General features: G+C 38.3%; 1 protein-coding gene across 6 annotated transcripts in view; it reads left to right on the top strand.

Moving 5' to 3' along the window:
* Window positions 1–20,403, top strand: part of DLG2 (discs large MAGUK scaffold protein 2) — a gene marked incomplete at its 5' end in the record, with an annotated part of 981,693 nt that overhangs the window by 652,180 nt on the left and 309,110 nt on the right. For all 6 annotated transcript variants that reach the window (XM_084227140.1, XM_084227144.1, XM_084227143.1 and 3 more), the window contains one exon: window positions 10,585–10,709. In XM_084227140.1, coding sequence (XP_084083266.1) covers window positions 10,585–10,709 — 125 coding nt within the window. The remainder of the gene's footprint in view (window positions 1–10,584; window positions 10,710–20,403) is intronic.

Below are 20,403 nucleotides of genomic sequence, written 5' to 3'. Positions count from 1 at the left end.
TGACTGAAAGAGAATTCTTGAGTGTTATTCAACATATGAATGTGTTCAAAAGCTTGCTTTAATTTATATTAAAAGAGAAGGTAATGCTAAGCTCTGCATGCTTAGCCACTGGAGTAGTGCAGTGTTGGAAAGGTAAGTGGTGCAATAGCAAAAATACTGTTATTTGCCTCTAAAATTTGTGCTTGAACTTCTAACCCCTAGAGGCCTTTTAGTTCATTAATATTTTACCTTTTTATTCTGGATTACATGCCCTGAAGGTCATGATTTTGAATAAGGCAGCAAATGAGGACCTTTACTCATGCTTTTGCTTTGATGCAAGATTAAACAAGAGTTGGAAAGAAAATATTATCAAAATCTTACAATGGGTGTAAACATATCAGAGTTTTAACCTTAATGATTAAGCATATAACTATTCCAGTAAAGAAATATAGCCCAAGAAATTGTTGAAATACGTTAAGAAGATGATAAACAAAAACAACCAATCAAACTGCAAGAACAACTAAACACTCATTTCACGTCTGTGAATATGACAGTCAAATGGAAAAGAACAATATCTTAGAGAGTAACTTAGAACTTGGGTTTATTCCAGCATTTGTGATACTTCAGGGGTCTCAAATTCCCTTAAGTGCTTTGCACAGCAATGCTGTAGTGATTGTGCAATCTGTCAAAATAAACCCATTTAGGCATGCAGCAGTTTTTCAACACAAAGACTTAGAGCTACAAACTGGTTTAACCAAGGAGTTTCCACACAATCTCAAGACACCCATTGGGGTTTTCATAGTGCTGAATTGTTGCAGAAGGGGATGAGAGGTGTCATCATTGGAGAGGAACTGAAGTCAGCAGTAGGAGTTTTCTTCTTTCCTTTTAATTGCTACCACTGTGTGCTGAAACCCTGTTGGTTTCCATGGCTTCAATAAAATCAGGTTTCTGTTCCCTAAGTCCTTGTACAAGATGTGACTGTCTACTTCTGTCATAGAATTGCATTTAAACATTAATTTCCCCAGTCTTAATTTCCTCAGTTTTTGCAGATAATTGCATTGTGAAAGTTTCAGTGATGATCCTGTCAAAGTTTTATAAGTAGCTTGCTACTTGAAAAAGCTTTGCTGTTCTTTCGAGTCTTTTTAGTGTTTTACTCTATCTCCTGTTCTTTCCCACCCTCCTTATGTCAAGCTGCTATTATCACTTAGTGAGTGCTTTCCTTTCCTTGGTCTGACTATTTCACTTTCTGTTGTGTAGCCATGGGAACTCAGAAAGCTCTTGGGTCTGGCTGATGAGAAGTCTACAGCTAGTCTGTCATGCTAGCCTGGAGTGACACCACATGACAAAGAAAGATGGACATGTATATTTCTGTCCTTTTTTTTCTCCCAAATGCAGTGAAACTTTTCCCTCTCCAGGATCAGCATTTCCCTGCTCCATTTTTGTGATGAAAAATTTTGAATATTTTGTTTTCTCTCATACTACTTTTCACATACTCATCAGACTGCTTTTTGTGACATTTGTTTGCTATCACTGAAGCCAACTTAAAGAGGACATATGTTGCCCCACTTCTCTGTCTGAGATAGAACAGGCAAGGTCATATGGTTCCATAATGCTAGAAAAGACAATTCTAACAGGTATCACTGAAGCAGGACAAGAAATGCATTGAAGAAAACACCTAGGCATACATGTCTGTCACAGCTCAGAGGCTGTTAATATGAGCTTAATAGAGATAAAATAGTGAAGACACAACCTGGAGAGAATTCACATCTATTCTTTTGCTTCAATCTGTGTAGAAACAGAGGGCACACTCTCATTTTTTCATGAGTTTCTTCACTTTGGAAGTGGTTTCTTTCCTTGTCTAGATATCCTGTTTTACAGTGTTATAGATTTCATGTGTATTATGAAAAATAAAATCCCTTGGATAATTTTTTTAAATACTTGTTTTTTGCATACTATAATTGATCCGTGCAGCATTGAGAGAACATCACTCTACAGCTATCAAGTGAGAGTAAGCATACGAAACAGTTGTAGTCAAGTGTATTGTGGTTTTGTAATGAATGTGCTGAACCTGATAAGGGGCTTGAAAACAAATGGCATCGTGAGAGATGAAAATCTGTACCATATGGAACATGATATAACTGTGGAGTCTCAAAACACTGACTCTAGGGAGTGTGCCAGTGTACGTGGGAGAAGTGAGAATTTCATGAATTATGTTACTCTTGAGTAGATTTGAAAGTAAAAAAGAGTTCAACAGTACTCTGGTAAATATGGAAATGTTCTTGTTCTCTGAATGAGACATAAATGCAGCTTTGATGTTTAGGCTTTTGAAACTGGGGCTTTGGACAAAACACTGGAGAGGAGAAGTACAATACAGTACAGCATGAGCAAATACCTGAAAACATCAGTGGAATGATTGAAGTCAAAAGACAGAACTAGATATGTCAGGATTAGAGTTATAGAGTGGGAGAGAGCAAAAAAATCAGGCACTGTGTGGCAGAAAATGCTTTGGTTATTTAGCATGTATCACTCTTTCTTCAGAACGTAAAAACCAATGCAAGTATAATTGCCAGATTGTGAAAGAATTGCAGAGCAGAATCCTGTCTTAAAGATCATAGTGCCTTGAGTAGGTGGGTTTAACAAACATTTTCTATCAAAATCCTGAATTGGATGAAAGTGCATTGCATATTATAAAATCACCTATTTGCTTCAGTAGGATGAAGCATTAATGTTGTCTAGGTTTGAAAAGATGGGTGTCTGCTAAGGAAGGCAGGAGCCTCCCCTGGACTGGAAACTGTAAACCCCCTCCTTCTGAATTGTTTTAAATTTGGAATTAAGGGGGGCTCTCAGGCAAAGATATGGGAGCAGGAATAACAGTTTTTTATTAGGAAAGAAAATAAAAAATGAAATAAACAATACAGTAATACAAACCAACACTGACAGAGTCAGAATACCACCTGATACCCTGTAGGTCAAGGTGTTGGTAACAGTCTAATTGAAATGGTGGCTGCAGTCTTCTTTGAGTGGTAGGTGTGGTTATTGAAGATCTTGTTAGAAGGGTGTAGTTTTCTTCTGAAGATCCTAGAGGAAAAGGCAGCTATTCTTTTGGGAATCTACTAGAAAGGCTGTTTTGGTGTCTAAAAATCTCAGATTATATCTAGTTAGGATGCTTGCCTTTTCTTTCTGGGCGGAGCATGTCACAATGGAATGCTGTAATTTTTATCAATTATGCAGTGACACTCAATAGCCCATTAACAGCAGATGTCTCCCTGGAGGGAGGATTGGCTTGTGGAAGAGATAAAGAAAACTGCCCAAATAACAGAAGATAGCTGTTATTTGGGCAGTTAGAGTGACTCTCTTACAGATGGTAAACAGAATACACACATTGCCTTGCAATCCAGGAGAAATATGTTAAACTGTTGTTTGCAATGTGGCAGTGTGCTATTGAACTGGGCATTGTTGAGTGACAGGTAACACCCCCACTATATATGTGAGGTTAATCTAAGCATGGCTTAGTGAAAAGTTGAAAAAAAAAACCAAAACTGTATAGGGTCATTGTCAGGTGAATAAAGGAGAGCGGTATTTTTTGGGTAAGAAGTACTTTGTGTAGAAAAATCTTACTGAACAAAGTCTGCAGAAATACTCAGATCTTTACTGCAATCTCACAGGATCATCCTTTTCTGGCTTGGTATATCTAGAGGTATTTCCTCCTTATATGCATCTTAGGTGCTGAACTAGGTAACCTTATCTGCTTTAATACAGAGAAAAAGAGAAAGTCTTTCACAGACTCTTTCAGAGCAGCAGCAAATCCTGGTCCGTATCTAATCCTCCTGTGCCAATTATGGATGGAGTTGTCAATCTTTTGTCTCATTTGTAGACTATGTTACTTGATTCACTCTGCTTGCCCACAGCATTTTGTATTTTTTTCTCCTATCTCTTTCCAAAAAAAACTAATTCCACACAGTTTTCTAAGTTTCTCAGTCTCATTCACAGCTTTCACTTTATCATGTTGTCAAGTACTTCTTGGAGAAACCTGGTCTTGTAGAACAAGAGTGAATGTGATTTTTTTTGAAGGAGTTTCAGGTTTTGTTGGGGTTTTTTTTGTTTTGTTTTGGTTGTTATTTTGTCTCATGGGAGAAGGTGTTGTCTTTTTCATCTGAAACAGAAGTATCCTGAGACAAGTACCTAAAGCCAAAGATAGTAACAACCTTAGCAAAGATTCAGATATTGGTGTTTTATAAAACAGCTTTTGTTATTAAAAAGTACTCTGTGAGAGGTTAATTTTGGACATAATAAAAATTTGCTGAGTAGTTCAGGCTAACTCTTTGGAATATCTGCAGAAAGCAAGTATTGGTTTCGTATTTTACTTTTTAAAAGAAAGCAATGACTTCACTTAAGCAGAAATGTGAAAGTTAAAAATGAGTACAACAAAAATTTAAAAACTTCCTAAATGTATAAAAGCAAGTTTCAAATGAAAGTGTCTCACAGTATGCTTCATATTGCAAAGGGGTGTTTTCCCACTATCTGAAACAAACTCAGTAGTTTATGAATTAACATTTCTTGCAGCAACATTTACTTAAAGGAATGTGCTGCATTAGAAGACTTGAAAAGCAAAACCAAATAAATATTTTTTTTAAAATAAAAGAGCATAATTTCTAAATCAATGCTATATCAGAAAAGTATGCATTACAGAATGAAAAAGCACCCTGACTGTAGGTGAAAAATTTAGCATTTTCATGCATGCAGGTGAAATTAAGAAATTCTAAGGAATGCTAAGTCTACACTGCCTTCACAGGATGTAGCTTATCTTTGTATTTAAGTATTTTGAAATTTTGCATAAACAAGATAAAGCCAACATTACTTAGGCTCAGGAAAGGTTAGGCTATTCTGAACCTACAGATCATGAGTGCTCTTGAAAAGCTGAAGGATAATTCCCATTAAAAAATGCAACACACAACTTTTTAAGGAGCACCAGTAACAAAGTTGATAGGGTCTTTAACAATTGTAACAATGGAAGACAAGTAAAAAAAATAGACTATTTAAAAAAATGTTTTTAGGAATCTAGGAATGAGTGAGCTATCATTCTGTGAGCATTCTCTTGACTAAACTTGCTCTGACCAAATCTGCAAGTTTAGGCAGCAACTCATACTTTAAAGTCATCTCTAAAAGAAAAGTATTCCAGAAATTTGGCTGTGAACACTACAGTAGAGGTAGGAAGTGTATAGGGAAAAAAACCCTTAAAACAGTGGGGAAAAAAAACCCAAAATTAAATATCAAAATTAAAATATTATTTAAGTAATAGAGGCTTTGGGATTATTTGTTGTCATCAGAAACAGCTTTCAACCTCTAGAAAACATTTTGGGAAATACAATTACTCCCTCTTTAATAAGACTTTTCACTGACTGATAGACTCTGAAACAAGCTTCCTGATATGCTGCAGTGTCAGGGTGAGGTTGCAGCAGAAGTTAAGTGAATTCTGGGATGTTCAACTTTTTTTTTTTCTTACTTCAGTGCTAGAGATTTTCAAAATCACGTTATTTCAGAAGATTTTGAGAAAATATTGTAGGTGCACTGAAGTAATTCACTCAAAAAGCATCTATGTGAGTTCTGCTGTCACCTTATTGATTAGAATTTAAAAGAAAAAATGGAGAACAATTTCTATGTGATCGTGGTAAGCCTGTTTAATACGGTGAAATACAAATCACTTGTGTTATAAAATACAATCCCTTTTTCAGAGAAGTACTCAGTCTGCCCTTGATATGCATTTCTGATATTCTTTCTCCTTCTGGACTTACATTCTTCCATGATTTTGTTAAAGACTGAGTGACTTTACATCATTCTTAGTCAAATTTTCTTGAGCAGAAAAAAAGAGACAAATGAGACACAATAAGGACAAAAAAATTTTTAGAATTGTAGTGAAGGCTATCATCCATGCTGAACTGCGATATCATGGGAAAATAACTTCAGTAGCTCTTGGTGTCAGCTAAACTCTGTTCCTGCAGAAGAATGAGGAGCACTTCTGTCAACTACTGACAAAATAAAAAGGCTGCAGCCTTATGAAGTTGCAGCCTGATATATGGCTGCTCATAGAGGTGTGTAATGGGAGGACACAAGATGGAAGGCTAAGCAAGAAGAAGGATAGGTCTCAAAGCCTTCTGGCTACCCAAAACCAGTTCCTGCTGGGGGTTTTTATTTATTTTTGTGATCCTTATTTGTAAGTATAACAGTCTTGAGGGAAGAGATTCAAACTGGCCACAACTTACACGTTTTATTTTCTTTCCCTGGCATGTGAACAATCTGTCATCTTACTCTGTCCCCAAGTGGTGCGTTTCGGAGCTGGGAGAAGGTGTGACACCGTCATCTGCAGTCAGGCTGTGTGGCTGTCAGAGGTTGTCTGCCACCCCAGGGCCAGAAGAAATACAGCCAGGCCTCTCCTCTGCCCAGGCTGAGCCATAAAGAATTCAGGTGGTCCTTGTGGCATGCAAAGCTCTATTTGAGAAAGTCATAAAGGAGGCAGGCAGGTGTAATAAACATCAAGACGAAGTGCTGACCTTCCCTTCACAGGAGAGCAGGAAGGCGGCCTCAGGGGCTGGGCTGTGAGAAATTGTTTTGATGTGGTAGTTTGACCTAATTTTCTGTGTTTGAAAAGTAAAGTTGAGCCAAGAGACAAATTGAGCTTGGTGGTAAATCCCTGAGAAGCATGAGATATCCAGCAGGAACAGAAGGAAACTCAGGCAATATTTTGTTCAAACCAAACTGGGCATGTTGTGCTATGCTAAGCCTTTTTTCAGTCTGTATGCATGACTGGAGCCTTGCAACAAAAGGTGGGGAAGGTAGTAAGAAACTAAACTAACAATTAAAAAGTACATTCATCCATCTATTGCTGTGCAATTCTATGCAAATCTTCCTCGTATAGTCAGTAACTAATTATATGGGGTTTTTACAGTAGTAGAAATTGAGAGCTTGGACAAACAGATGGAAAGGTTTAAGTCCAGAGATCATTTAGCTAATAAGAATTGAACACAAAATAATTTGAATATGAACCCTTATATAGAATCCTAGAGTTATGTATGTGTGTGCATATTTGCACATGCTAATAATGATGTTTGAGCAATACCATTAAAAGTTTATAGTCTGAGGTTTGTTCTTCACAAGTTGTTGAAGTGTTGGGAAGTTGAAACTTCAAGTTGTTGATGTGTTGGAATTTTTGCATAAATTTCTTCTGCTGAAGGATCTTGAAATAAAAGAGGCAAGCATATTAAAGCCTAAATATGAATGTCAATTAAGAAGTATTAGTGGAGTATTCCAAAAGAGGAAAACTTTTTTTCCTCTCTATCAGCTGCTATTAGTTCTCATTAAGTATTTTATCTGCATTGTCACCAGGCCTCTGAGCTCATTTTTAACTTGCTTTGTAAGCATCCAAGGGATGTAAAGCTTGGAGTAGAAAGAGTACAGTGAATTAACTTGACAGATATTTATGGGGAACCACTCCCAAACATGAATCAGCATGACAGAAAGCATGAATGTTCCACCTTGGAAAATGCCGTGGCTAAGTGATGGTTCAGTTGTTGTTTTGGGCTGCAGGATGGCATTTTCATTGGCTCACATGAAATGGGAGGGAGACAGATATGCCAAGAAAAGCTGTGAAGATAATTACCATACGCTTCTTTTTTTCTTTCTGGGATGGGGACAAAGGAGGTGCAAAAACTAAAGGGTGGGGAACCAAGCCTTGTGGAAATGTTCAGGAAGCATTGCAGTTGTAAACAGTACTTACTGGAACTTGGAATTACAGCTTGACAAGGGCAATGAGATTTTAGTACAGCAACAATATGCTGGAGAACCTGCATGAATGCAGAGCACGGAGAGAAGCACAAGGAGAGATCTGCATGTCAGTATTGCTGCTCAGAACTGAAATACAGTTGCTTTTAACCAGAATGTTCCTACTGCATTATTTTTCAAACCAAGGCTCTCAAAAAGCCATAAGTGATTGTAGCTATGCTTTTAGCCTTGTTGGCTTTGATCTGAGGCACAAAGACGATTTTTCCATGTAGGCAAGGCAGACCCTTCCTAAACCATCGTGGGGAAAAAGAAGTGTAATTGCTGTTAACTTTTGCAGCGAGTTTCTGGTGCAGTAAAGCCTTGCAGGGATGTACCTATTTGTCAAGGCAGCTCGTGCCTGACAGCTTGTAGATCCTGTTGATCAAGTCAAGGACTGCAGCCAGAATAATTGCTTGAAGTTTTCTGGATACAGAAGTGCCAGTGAGAAGTGCTACCCTGTGCTTTTAAAAGGTTGCTCCTAAGGGGCAGAATCAGAACAGTCTTGCAGTATAACAGATGCACATTTATGGATAAATGTCAAGAATAGCAGTAATTCTCCTGAGAAGTGTGCAACAGTGTTAACACATTGCTGCTTACAGCCAGCCTTGCTGTAGCATTTTTTAGCTCTAAAATGTTAATGGAAAAAGATACAGTAGAAGGAAAAGAGTGCAGAAATTATTTCCTCCTAAAATATCGAATGCATTTTATGTGTTGAATTGTAGCAACTAAGAGCACCCCGCCTAACAGGCAAGCTTTGATAGTTTTTTAAAGCTCTTCAGATATATTTTTTAAAATTGTGGTGTAGCTGTTTGTGTCTTGTGCTAATGTTTATGCCCAGATTTTTCCTTGTTACCCACCTCTTTGCCTTTTCCTATCAAAACCAGGTTTTGGAGATTTAAAAACCTACCTCTTTTCAGAAAAACAGATTACTGCATATTTTTTAAATCTCTTTGAAGTTAATAATAAATACAACAATTTTATTTTTGGAGGTTTGTTGGGGTTTTTTTGATTGCAAATAAAGTATTACTCAAAATTTCTAGAAATTTGCCCTTTTTTTTACTAATATTTAGGAATTTTGTTCCAGGTTTCCTGAAGTATGTGTAAGTAGTCTTTTCTTCTTTTGTGCTTGACAGTTAGCTTAATTATTAATATGACATATAGAAAGGATTTCAGGAAAACACTCCTAAAGTATTTAGAGAGTCCATGGTACTGTAAAATGTGCTGTATAATTAGGTATCTGTTAAAATATTGGGAGAACAGCCTGAATCTGAGATGATCCTAATGATGAAAGGGAGATTAAATCAAAGATTTATAATGCTGGCCTGGAGGTGTTTGCTAACTACAGAAAATATATACAGAGTGTTTCAGTGCTATAATGATTTCCACATTATAGCTGGCTGAGAAGCGTTGCAATATGTGCAGTCCTAAACCCATTTCCTGGGATTATAAATTAGTTCACAATTATACGCTGATAGCAGAGCTGCACATTGCGTGTTCGTCTCCTGGGTAATGAGAACTGCATCTCTTGTGAATGCAGAATACTGACAACAGCATTCGGAATCTGACATGCTGCAGGCAAGCAACATGTAGGCTTTCACACACAAAATGCATCACATTGAGTGCACTGAAGTACAGTTGAAAAATGCAGAAGTGACATTTGATTTAAATTGTTTAGGAAAAAAATGTATGGAGCTGCCATTTTTATTAATAACTTTCCTCACTAGAACAGAACTAGATACGTTATCACAAGCAGCAGTAAAAGAAACAAACTCCCAATAGTCTGAGAAAGCAATGAAAGAACAGTATTTTAATGCCCTAAATATACTTCATTTGCAGTACATATTCTGCAATATGTATGTAGTTATACCACTGTGATAAGTCTAAATACCTAACTGAAAATACTTTTGGCTGAGTGCCCTTAAAGAAGCACGTATTGCATTGAATTTTACATTCGACATTCCCTGTGCATCACGGGTTCTTAAACCTGCATCTACCTTTCTATAAATAAGAAAGAATCCCTTGGGAGAAAAGTTAATTCACACAGGAAAAAACCCCAAAACATGTATTTGAGGTTGACTTATATAGAAAAGCATTCCTAGTATATACTTCCAAAAAAGAATTAGAATTGTTTTGAAATGTGTGAAAAACAGTGACTTAATTTGCAAGAGCATGGATGTGTGTAGATATCGATTTATCTTTCATTAAATTCTCACAAATAGTATAAACAATAAGTGTGATTACTGAGTAGAGTCTTATAATTTCTTTCAAAAATTTTGTCCTAGCAGATCAGTAGGATGAAAGAAGTACTCTTGTTTTGTGGAATTTTTTTGTTTGTTTTTGAAGCATGTCAGTCTTCAACAGAAACTAGTATAATAAATACTTCAGAGTTAGATGTTTTTCACTGTTTCTGTTTATAAATGACAGTCATTTTGAAAGCCTTTTTTCAAAGCTCTGAAATGTTTTTAGCCCCTAGCTCTCATTGACTTGGATGAATTAATATTGGAGTTCAGATGCTAATTTATGTGACTGCTTTTGAAAACAAATTTAGGTCAAATCCTGTTTCTGTAGGAGTATCCATTAACTCTGTCATTAGCTCCAGGAAATCTTTCTGTTCACAGCCTCTGTTCTTTAACTGACAATTAATTTTTTCAGACTGAGTCACCTGGATTCAAGTGTGGAGTTGCCAAATAGCTTTCTTTAAGAAGCAAGGTTCCTTTTCCATGCAATGCAAATGAATTCTGTAGAAATCTAGCATCTGAGTGATGGATTTACTTTTTATTATTTTTTCAGGGAAATTCTGGCCTGGGGTTCAGTATTGCTGGAGGAACAGATAACCCACACATTGGGGATGATCCTGGGATATTCATTACTAAGATTATACCAGGAGGAGCTGCAGCAGAGGATGGAAGACTCAGGTAAAAACAAACTTATTACATGTGTTTAGAAACAAAATGTGTAATTATTATAATTGTTCTCTGGGAGCCACATGCCAATTGGATCTTTCATGGGGTCAGGGGAAGCAAATGACATGACTGGAGTCTCCTTTCTGCTAAGGCAGCTGATTGAAGGAACTTACAGCAACTGAATAAGGGTAGTTAAATCCTGTATAATTGAGAACATTTGATGGTGCCACCTCCTTCTTTGTAGCAGGTATTTACTTTAGTGCAAAAGGTGAGATGGGGGCAGCTGGAGGAAAACTGAATATCAGCATGCAAGTCTTCTCTGCCTGGCCTTTGTGTGTTCATGGCTCAGGAACTACACATTGGTCTTATACATTAAGCTATCAAGACTTCCCAAACTACAAAGCCATTTCTAAATAATCATAGCTATTTGTAGATGCTTCAAGTTATTTGGCTGCAGTAGTGAGATGTGTTTACTGCTGTTTCCAAACATTATTTTGTTCCATTAGGATGAGATGGCTCTGCTGTATGTTCTGAGTCATCTCTAGAGTGGTCTGTTGCTTTAGAGCCTGAAACAAACATACAGATCCCTTGATGGGGTTCTCAAATACATGGCAGTATCTCCCTTAAACAAGGGGAACCACGGAAGTGCTTGTACTTGTCTTTCCTTATGGACCAAATGCAGAGAGCCTTCCATTTATCAAAGAAGCTGCCACCTTACTGTAGGTTGTGCAGCCTGCTAATGCTCCAAAAAAGCCAATTTAACTGGAAAAACTTGGGATAAAATTTTGATGCTTTCATGGTCTCAGCGCTGAAATCAGCTCTGAGAGCCTTTGCCAAAAACAGATGGTCTAAAATTCATAAAATGTACCAGATGGTAACAACATTTTTCCTGAAGCCTTTTCCTTTAATTCAAAGCTCAAAGTAAGGAGAATTGGCCAGTTTAATGAGCAAGTTTGAGATATTTCTTATGCTAAAGTAATAATTTGATTTTGGAAATGATTTTTTTTTTTTACTATGATAGTGATGAGGAGTCATGGTGGTTGGCAGTACCTGAAGAGTTTAGTTTTAACCAAGATTGCAGGTAAAAGGAATGGGAGTAATATCATGTAACTTTATGACTAAAATGCACCTATCTACTCCTAAGCTAGTCTCAAGAAAAACCTAAGCATTTCTAGATTGTGATTCATTTCATCCTAAAGTCAATCCTAAAATAGAACAGAAGAATAAAAGAGCCTGTATTTTCATTAGTGACTCAACTGAAAAGGAGTTGCTTTGCCTAGTCCAGCTGTATTGATCTGTACTGTAATTGTCTGCATTGGACCAGATGAGCTTCATGGAAAACACAGCATGAAGAAACAGCAGTGTTTGGAAACCAAGCTATAGAAATAGACACGATGAACAACACAAAAGGGGTCTTAAACCTGAAACTGCCTTTCTACTAGAAAAAGAATTCTTTGCAAAAAGCAATGGTATCTTTTTAGTAGAATTTTTAATTATATATGAAAACTTTTTTAGTTTAAGCTCTTAAGAAGACAAAAGCAATTGCTGTATACTGCTATCTTTGTAAAAAATCAAATATTTCATAACTCATCCCTGTATTAAATAACTACTGTGGATTTAACTCATGATTATTTTTGTGTTGTAAACATCTTGGAAAGACCTTCTGAACCTACAAAAAGTAGCATACTAAGTCAATTCATTTATTGTTTTTAAGATTAGATGTGGCAAACTTTGTGTTTTGGAATAAAAGTGTAGCAGTACAAGTATAATTATCTTATTACTAAGACTTATATAATGTTTTAAACATATATTTGGTATGGGCATTCTTCCTACTCTCAGATTTTAGAAAGATTCCTCCTTTCCTTATTTTATCTGGCAAATGGGTTTCACTTTGCTGCAAAGTCACAATTCTGTCACTCTTTAGGAACACCTGAAAATGTAGTTATCAGTGGTCATTACTGATATCCCACTGAAGGGCCATATCCTGGGGCAGTCTTCACTGACTTACACAATAATTAATTTTTCATAACAGAGAGTTTATCAGCTAGGGCCACTCTATAGGAACAAAATCTTAACAACATGCAAAAACAACTACTAAGGGTAGTGATAGCATTGGTTTCTTAGCAAAAGTCCAATTTTTAATTACCTGAGAATGGGAGATTGGTGTTTATTGACTCAAAAAATATTTTTTTTTGTCTACTTTTCTTTTGCACTCTACCTGCAGATAATCTACATTATATAGTAGTGTGGGCTGTCTGAACTGGCTCCTATATCTGCTGTCTGGTTTTAATCATAAAAGGCTGTAAAATCACTTCCACTGCATTTTATATGATGTCCCTTTGATCTAACTTAGCTGAGTGAAGTTGTTCAAAAGCAAGACTATGATAGCAACCTGTAAGAAATTGACTTCATGCTCCAGAACCTTGGGAATATTTTACATGAATGCATGGGTTGACAGGGGAGGAGATCAACTGAAGTTTCACCTAAGTCCAACAAAAGCAAATGCAGCCTAGTGCACCTGGAAAGCCATAACTCTTCAGTGGTAGATGTATATATACATAAATATCAGGTATAAACACCTGATGGGAGGGAGTGAAGATAAAGAAGCCAGACTTCTATCAGTAGTGTCCAGTGACAGGGCAAGAAGCAATGGACAGCAAGCACATGAAATTTCATCCTATCATCAGGAAACTTCTTTTTTATGGTAAGGGTTGCTGGACACAGGTAACTCAGAGAAGTTGTGGGGTGTCCATTCTTGGAGATATTAAAAACCTGACTAAACATGTTCCTAGACAACCTGAAGCAAGTAAACGTGCTTCAGCAGAGAGAGGGTTTGACAATGGGCTCTGAGGAGGTGCATTCCAGCTTAAATGACACTGTGATTCTTAAATTTGGCCTCAGCCAGCAGTGTGCTCTGGCAGCACCGAAGACCAGCATTGAGTTGAGCAGAGATGCACAAAGAAAGGACTGGAAGCAACAGTCGCATGTTGCAATAAGGACAATTCCAGTTGTGTCTGAGGACAAAAAAAGATCTCTTTAATGTAACTGGTGATTCCAAGAGATAATGGAATCTTTGTTCTCCAAGAGGTTCAAAATTCATCTGAATAAATTCCTAAGCTGTATGATTGAACTTTCAAATTGGTCCTGCTTTGGGCAGGAGATTGGACTAAATGACCTCCAAAGGTCTCTTCCAACCTGAATTGTTCTCCAAATATGCAGATTACTCTTGTGAACAAAACCTGAGTGTGAGACTGAAACAAAGGTGATTAAATTCCTGGGGCTGTCCTTTAGTGGAGGAAAACCTTTTATTCCTTTTACTGACAGTAGGTGCAATGCATAGTACAGGTCTGTATCACTTCATGACCCATATCTCTGCTTAAAAAATAGCAATAATTATCAGCCACTTTAGACTTCACTCATGTTCATAAAAAATTCCAATTTTTGAGAGACTTCTTGAATTTTTAAAAAATCAGAGTTGCACAGAACCACAGGACATCTCAAGCTGGAAGCGACCCATAAGGATAATTGAGTCCAACTCCCTGCTTACTTCAGTACTACTACTAAAACTAAGCCATGTAACTGAGAGCATTGTCCAGCTGCTCCTTGAGCTCTGTCAGGTGGGGTGCCACAACCATTTCACTAGGAAGCCTCTTCCAGGGATGGACCACGCTCTGAGTGGAGAATCTTTTCCTTGTGTCTAGTCTGACGTTCCCCAAAGCAGCTTCCTTTTCCTCAAGTCCTGTTGCTGGTCACCAGACAGGAGTGATCAGTACCCCCTCCAGTGCTCTCCTCAAGGAAGTACTAATGGATATTTTAATGTACTACTCTCTCTGAAATTCCTTGGCTTGTGGAAGCAGTGTAAGAACCATCACACTGCACAACTCAGCTTTTAGAAGACATTTAGGTCAGTGCACTATCGCCTCATCTTGCAAAATAAAGTTGTGGATATAGTGTAAGTTTATATGTAGTAAATAATATAAAATATATCATTTGCTGGAATTTTAAGAGCAATTTTAGATTTAATTATTTAGCTAAATGGGTCTATAACAACCTTGGAACTAAATGGAGATTATTTTTTTCTCTGAATGCTTCATGCCATGTTTCTCTGAAGATTGGAGTTTCCAGTCAGGGATAGACAGAGAATATAAACCCCTGAAAGTAGCAGTCATTACCACTGAGTTGAAGGAGAATTTCTTTCAACATGTTTGATCTGTTAAGACTTTTGATGCATAAAAACTTCTCTCTCATTAATGTTGGTTGTCCATGGACAAACATCTACTTTTTAATAGAAAAGCCCTGAATTTGGACTTTTCTTCTTTGGAAGAAAGCGAATTCCAGTGTTTATGGCTCAGTGCCTTTTTTTGTGTCTGAGGAAAAAAAACAGTGTTTGTTTCATTTGCCTACATAAAGCAAAGAACTTCAATATAATATTCAGTAGTTACTTCTTTTGGCTTATCGATCATAAGTGAACCTCTGGCTTCTAAAAGGCAACACATATAAAACCATTCATCATTCTGTGAGCACAAGAGGGATCAGCTTATGAAACTAGAAGTGCAGTTTAGTGGCAGAACTTTATTGGGGGAAGAAAACAACTAAAAGAATGATGCAAAGCTTTCAATTATGATCGAGTTTAAAAGAGCACAGACTCACAAAATATTAATACATTTTTAGCAATCATAAATCAAAACTATTTCGAGTCAAGAATCACTCTTGCTGATTAAAGTTTCTTGCAGTCTAAATTTGATTTTATGGTAGAGATAGCTTTCTCAAAATTCTTTCTCGATCTGCAGGAATGAGAGGGTCAGATGAGTTCCTTATGCATTGCTATCAAAAATACACTTTTCCTTCTTGAAAAGACAAGTTTGAAAATGAGAGTTTTAAAAGGTCTTAGGATCCAAAAAAGTAAATAAAACAATCTTGCATAGAATAAGAATTCAAATCTTACATTTTATACCAATCACTTGGTTGTGGGAATCTTACTGAACCTGTAAAGTTCAGTTTAACTAAAATCAGCTACTGCATATGTGACAGAATGAGTTGATTCACAGGACTGAGATAGATTTGGACAGTCTTGAGCTTGACTTTCAAGGGTTAATGTTGTACCAGAGGTTATTTTGGTATTTAAGCCTGAGCTGTACTGAAAAGGAAAGAGGGTTGATACAAGGGCTGAGTCCAAGGGAAGAAATTGGCTGTGCCTGGGAGGATGCACATTACCCTGGTTAGCTGCCCAGACCTGTGGCTGTTTCCTTCATTCTTTCTTCTAGGAAACTGATTTCCAGTCTCTTCCCATTTGTGAACCTATAAATTGTTTCTCCTTAAGAGCATGGACATTTGTAAGGAAAACTTCAACAGGTTGAGAAAATCAGATCAGTTGAGAGTTACCTTTGGCAGACTAATCAGAAACAGCACTGGTTGCCCCAGCTAGTTGAATATCATAGGTGAAAATGTTCTAAGGCTGCGCATTGATCTTCTTTCATTAGTAATGTATCTTTCCTTTTCTTTAATTACTGACTGCTAGGACATTTTGTGTTATACAACTGCAGCATTTTTAGGCATGCTGTGTTGCTTTGCCATCACCCTGCCAGCTTTCCTCATTGGTTTTCCCTCCCGCCCTCAGCGCTCAAAGTGATTTGGTGTGAGGAAAGGAATGTTATACGCGTGCTAATGGCAGGAGACAAGAAGCAAAATAACTTGCCTTTGGTCATCCAGTAAATCAGAGAGAAAGCCTGGAATAGAGTAGTGATTCCTTCTCTCATGTTTCTGTGCCTTAAAGGCTTCAGTTAAATGCCTACCAGCAAAGGCTCTAAACAAATTAGATTGGTATTCTCATCAGTTGTCAACTAATCTGCTGTGAAGTGTCAGAGAATTTATAAATTTAGGTAGCTGTATGGAGCAAGAGAGAAACTCTGAAGACTCTTTCTCATGGATATTTTGAGGGGGGGGGGAAGGTCGTGTTCTGATCAAAATTTTAAAATAAGTCTGTGTTTCACAAAAATGAAACAGAGAGGGAAAATTGTGATTTCATGCTATTAATTCAAAGCTTGAAAACTGGAATTGAAAAACACTGAAGCCCAGATCTTTTCAGCAGCAGGCACACAGTTGTTGCCCATTGGTGTCCATCTGTAGCTCTAGACTGCTTGCTAAAAACTGAATTTAGAATGATGCTATGAGGCCTTTTCAGATTAACATGAAGAGCCCTTCCCAGGAGAGATCGTGTTCTTTACAAGCGTGTCATGTGCCTCTAATACAGCTGGGGAACTGGCTTTAGTCCACCATCCTTATATATCAAAACAGAAGTGTGTCTGCTTTGTGATTAGCTGCCTAAGTCCCTGTTAACTTCTGATCTTGTACTAAGCCTATCAGTACCAGGTCTATGCGCGTTGCAATGGCGCACGGCTTGTTCAGGATGTTGTTATAATTACGGTGCTGCCACAAAACACTGATTCATATCTGCACTGTTTACAGGCCTCTGACAATGCTATTAGTTCAGTACATAATTTAGCAGTAAGTTAATAAAGAGGCATTCACCCTATTAGGCAAAACATGCTTGCTTTGCAGACAGTCATAAATTAGATCATGAAATATTGACTGTTCACTCTGTCCTGGTTTGTGTTAGGAAATTTGATCTTATTAACTCTGTCTGTGTAGCTGTATCTTTTTTGAGCTACCATGGAATTGAAAAAAAAAAACCAGAATTACCACGGGTGATTTACATGAAAAAGGCAGGTCACAAAATCCAAATCTTATTTTCATACGTTATTTTCGAAGTTGAACATGTCTTACCGTGGCTCACATTTTAAGTTAACGACTTCTATATCTTATCATCAGTGGAATATTGGACCCTGTAATTTTGTTCTCTGTTCTCTGCACCACTTCATTTTTTTGTTGGTTGAATCCTTGTTTCTCTCTTTTTCCTATGTGAATTTTGCAGTCTTTGTTCAGTATTGCAGATCCCCAGTGTGTCACTGAATTGGTTTATGCTGTATTTTTTATCATTATTTATATTATGCTCTTCCTATATTGAAAATAAGGTGGTAGGCTGTAAAAATTCTTTTATGAGATACAAGGAAAGTAAAACTATGTTTTAATAGCTGAATTGTCAGGCAAAGAGAACAGAAGTTAATGAGTAATAAAAGGTACCTCTCTGGATTGTGGTATTTGAAACTGATGAATTTTAGGAACCTCTTTATAGACATCGGTGATGGAAATTTTTATAGAAGGTTTCTTTTGTAACACAAAGCATCAGTACCTTCCCCCGTACCTTTCTGAGCTGTTTTTCCACTGCTTGTGACTAACGCTTAAGGAAATTGACATGGTACTAGGACTCTAGCTTATGTAATGCCCACTGCACTAGAAATTCCATGGAGTGCTACTGAACTGGTTAACAGGTCTCTCTCCAAAGAGTTCCTTTATTACCCATCCTGCCTGAATTACAGTCATCCCAGAGTGCTGCAGGAGCATCATGCAGCCAAATCCAAGCCATTATTTCATCAACATGTTTGCACTTATACTGCAGTTACGAGTTTAAATAGCACAGTCACAATTCATCTGGAAGAAGCTCTCTGTGGTTGCATACCTTAAAAATCATCAGCTTTCTGTGGACTCTAGTATTAGTCAAGGAAAAAATATTTCACATCTCTTCATGTACTCAACAGGTGTAGCACTCTAGGGTGCTATTGAATTTTTCATTTCTTTCCATTTCCATGAAACCTGAAAATGATATTTTATATGAAAATATAAACTCACTTGAGTGACTATTAAAAAAAAAAAGTTCTTTTTAAGCAGCAAAAATCTAATTTTAAATCTTGTCAGAAAAAACTTGGTCAACATTTTGTTTCTGACAGCCAAAACCACTAGTATGTGGTGAGACAGTTCATACTCCTGGCTGTGATTTGCACAAAGAATTTGGACTTTCAGACTTTAGCCAAGCCATATTTTCTGACAGTACATCATTGTTGTTACATTCCTTATTCCACTTTTACTGCAGCTGTTAGAACAGGGGTTTCCCAGAATACTGCAGTTTCAGTGTCAAACTTGCAAGATGTAGGAAAACTTTGTTTTGATGTGCTGCTCATGTCATGCCAGTCTGTGTCTTACTCTAAATCGTAGCAACACAAACAACAAGCTTGGTGTTTTCTCTGTGGGGTACCTTTTTGCACTCTACTCTGTGTTGCAGCTATTTTATATGCAACCTAATGGTACTGATGCTCTTAAGCTGGTGGAGGTTCTTACTGAACTTGAACAACGTGTTTTCTCCTCCTCCATTCGTTTTAAGGCTGCACCTATGTTGGGAATAGCTATTCCAATCTCACCTAAGCAGGAGGGAGGGTTTTCTGCTTGTCGGTGCAAGCACAGTGTTGCTCGTTTCGTGCTCAACTTGCTGGGCCTGATCTTTGGTAACACTTTTCTTCTTTTGTGCTCAAGTTTCCCCATTTGTAAAATGGATACAGCGATCATTATCTTTGCCTCACGGGGGTAGTTGTGAAGCTAAAACGAGTTCATATTTGCAAAGCCCTTTGAGAGCCCCAGATGAAAAGTACTTATAAAAATCCCTGAACCTGGGATTGCCTCCTGGGTTATCTGTTGTAACTGGTTTTCCTGCACAAACCTGAACGTGCTGCAGACTCTGCTGGTGTCAGCTGGGAGGATTTTAACTGGGATTGAGGAACAGCTGAGCAGTTCAGTGCCTTCAGCAGGCAGAGCACACCTTGGTCCCAAGTCAGTGCCTTGGCTGTCCCCTGGCTGGACACGCCACAGCCTGGCCCAGTGTTGCCATTCCCCAGGCTCTGGACCCTGTAGCACTGGGGACAGCCGGACCGGGGGCTCCGAGGGTAAGTCAGGGCTGCGAAGCCAGAGCTGTCCCTGCCCTCTACCACACCTACAGCGCCTGGCCCGCGGCGCTTCCAGTACCTGCCAAGCAGCCCTGCAGCTGGGAGGAGTTTGGCTGCTTCCCGATGCCCTCATTCATCCTAGGCTTTACAGGGATTTGTTTTCTTTCCCTTTCCTTTATCCCAACACCTTCCTCTCACAACACCCCACAGCTACCTACACCTCCTTCTGCTCATCCTTCACCTCTCCACTATTCCACTCTGGCCTCAGCTGTTGACGGGCAGATATGACTCCTTGTCCTGTGAGCAGCAATTTTCCTTCTGGCCACCATTAGAGGCTGCCAGAGCCGCCTGGATCGAGCCGAGCCAGCAGCAGGGGCTGGATGTACTGGGAGTTCCAGCACTCGGTTGTGAGTGGGAGTAGTTTCCGAAGGAAAGCAGCGTTCATGGCAGTGGCAGGAGACGTGACGCAGAGAGACTGAGGATAACTTGGGAGTTAGAGAACGGACAGAGGAATGGAAAAATGTGGTAAGAGCAAAGGATATCAAAACTGAGGATTGAGCTGGATGAGAAATATAGAGGGAGAAGAAAAGCAGGGTGGGGGAATATTTTGGGAGAGGGGAATAGAAAAAGTAAACATTAGTTCCTATAGGTCTTGCAAGAGGTTAATAAAGAAAATTTGATACAAGTTTGAGCATGTTTAAGAGAATGCTGATGGAGCCCCTACCAGTCCCAGCATCCTGCCCACCCTTTGCATGCCCCCTCCCCTTCCTGCCTTGTCCTGCCCATGCTTCCCTGCCTGCTTCCTCAGCCGTCCCCTTGCTGCCATGAACTTGCCATGGAACGCAGACATTTAAACACAGCTGTGGGCTGGCTGG

Source organism: Fringilla coelebs (assembly GCF_963513975.1).
Source record: "Fringilla coelebs genome assembly, chromosome: 2".
Lineage (NCBI taxonomy): Eukaryota > Metazoa > Chordata > Aves > Passeriformes > Fringillidae > Fringilla > Fringilla coelebs.
Note: the sequence above shows the minus strand (reverse complement) of the source record. Positions and strands in the feature narration are given on the sequence as shown.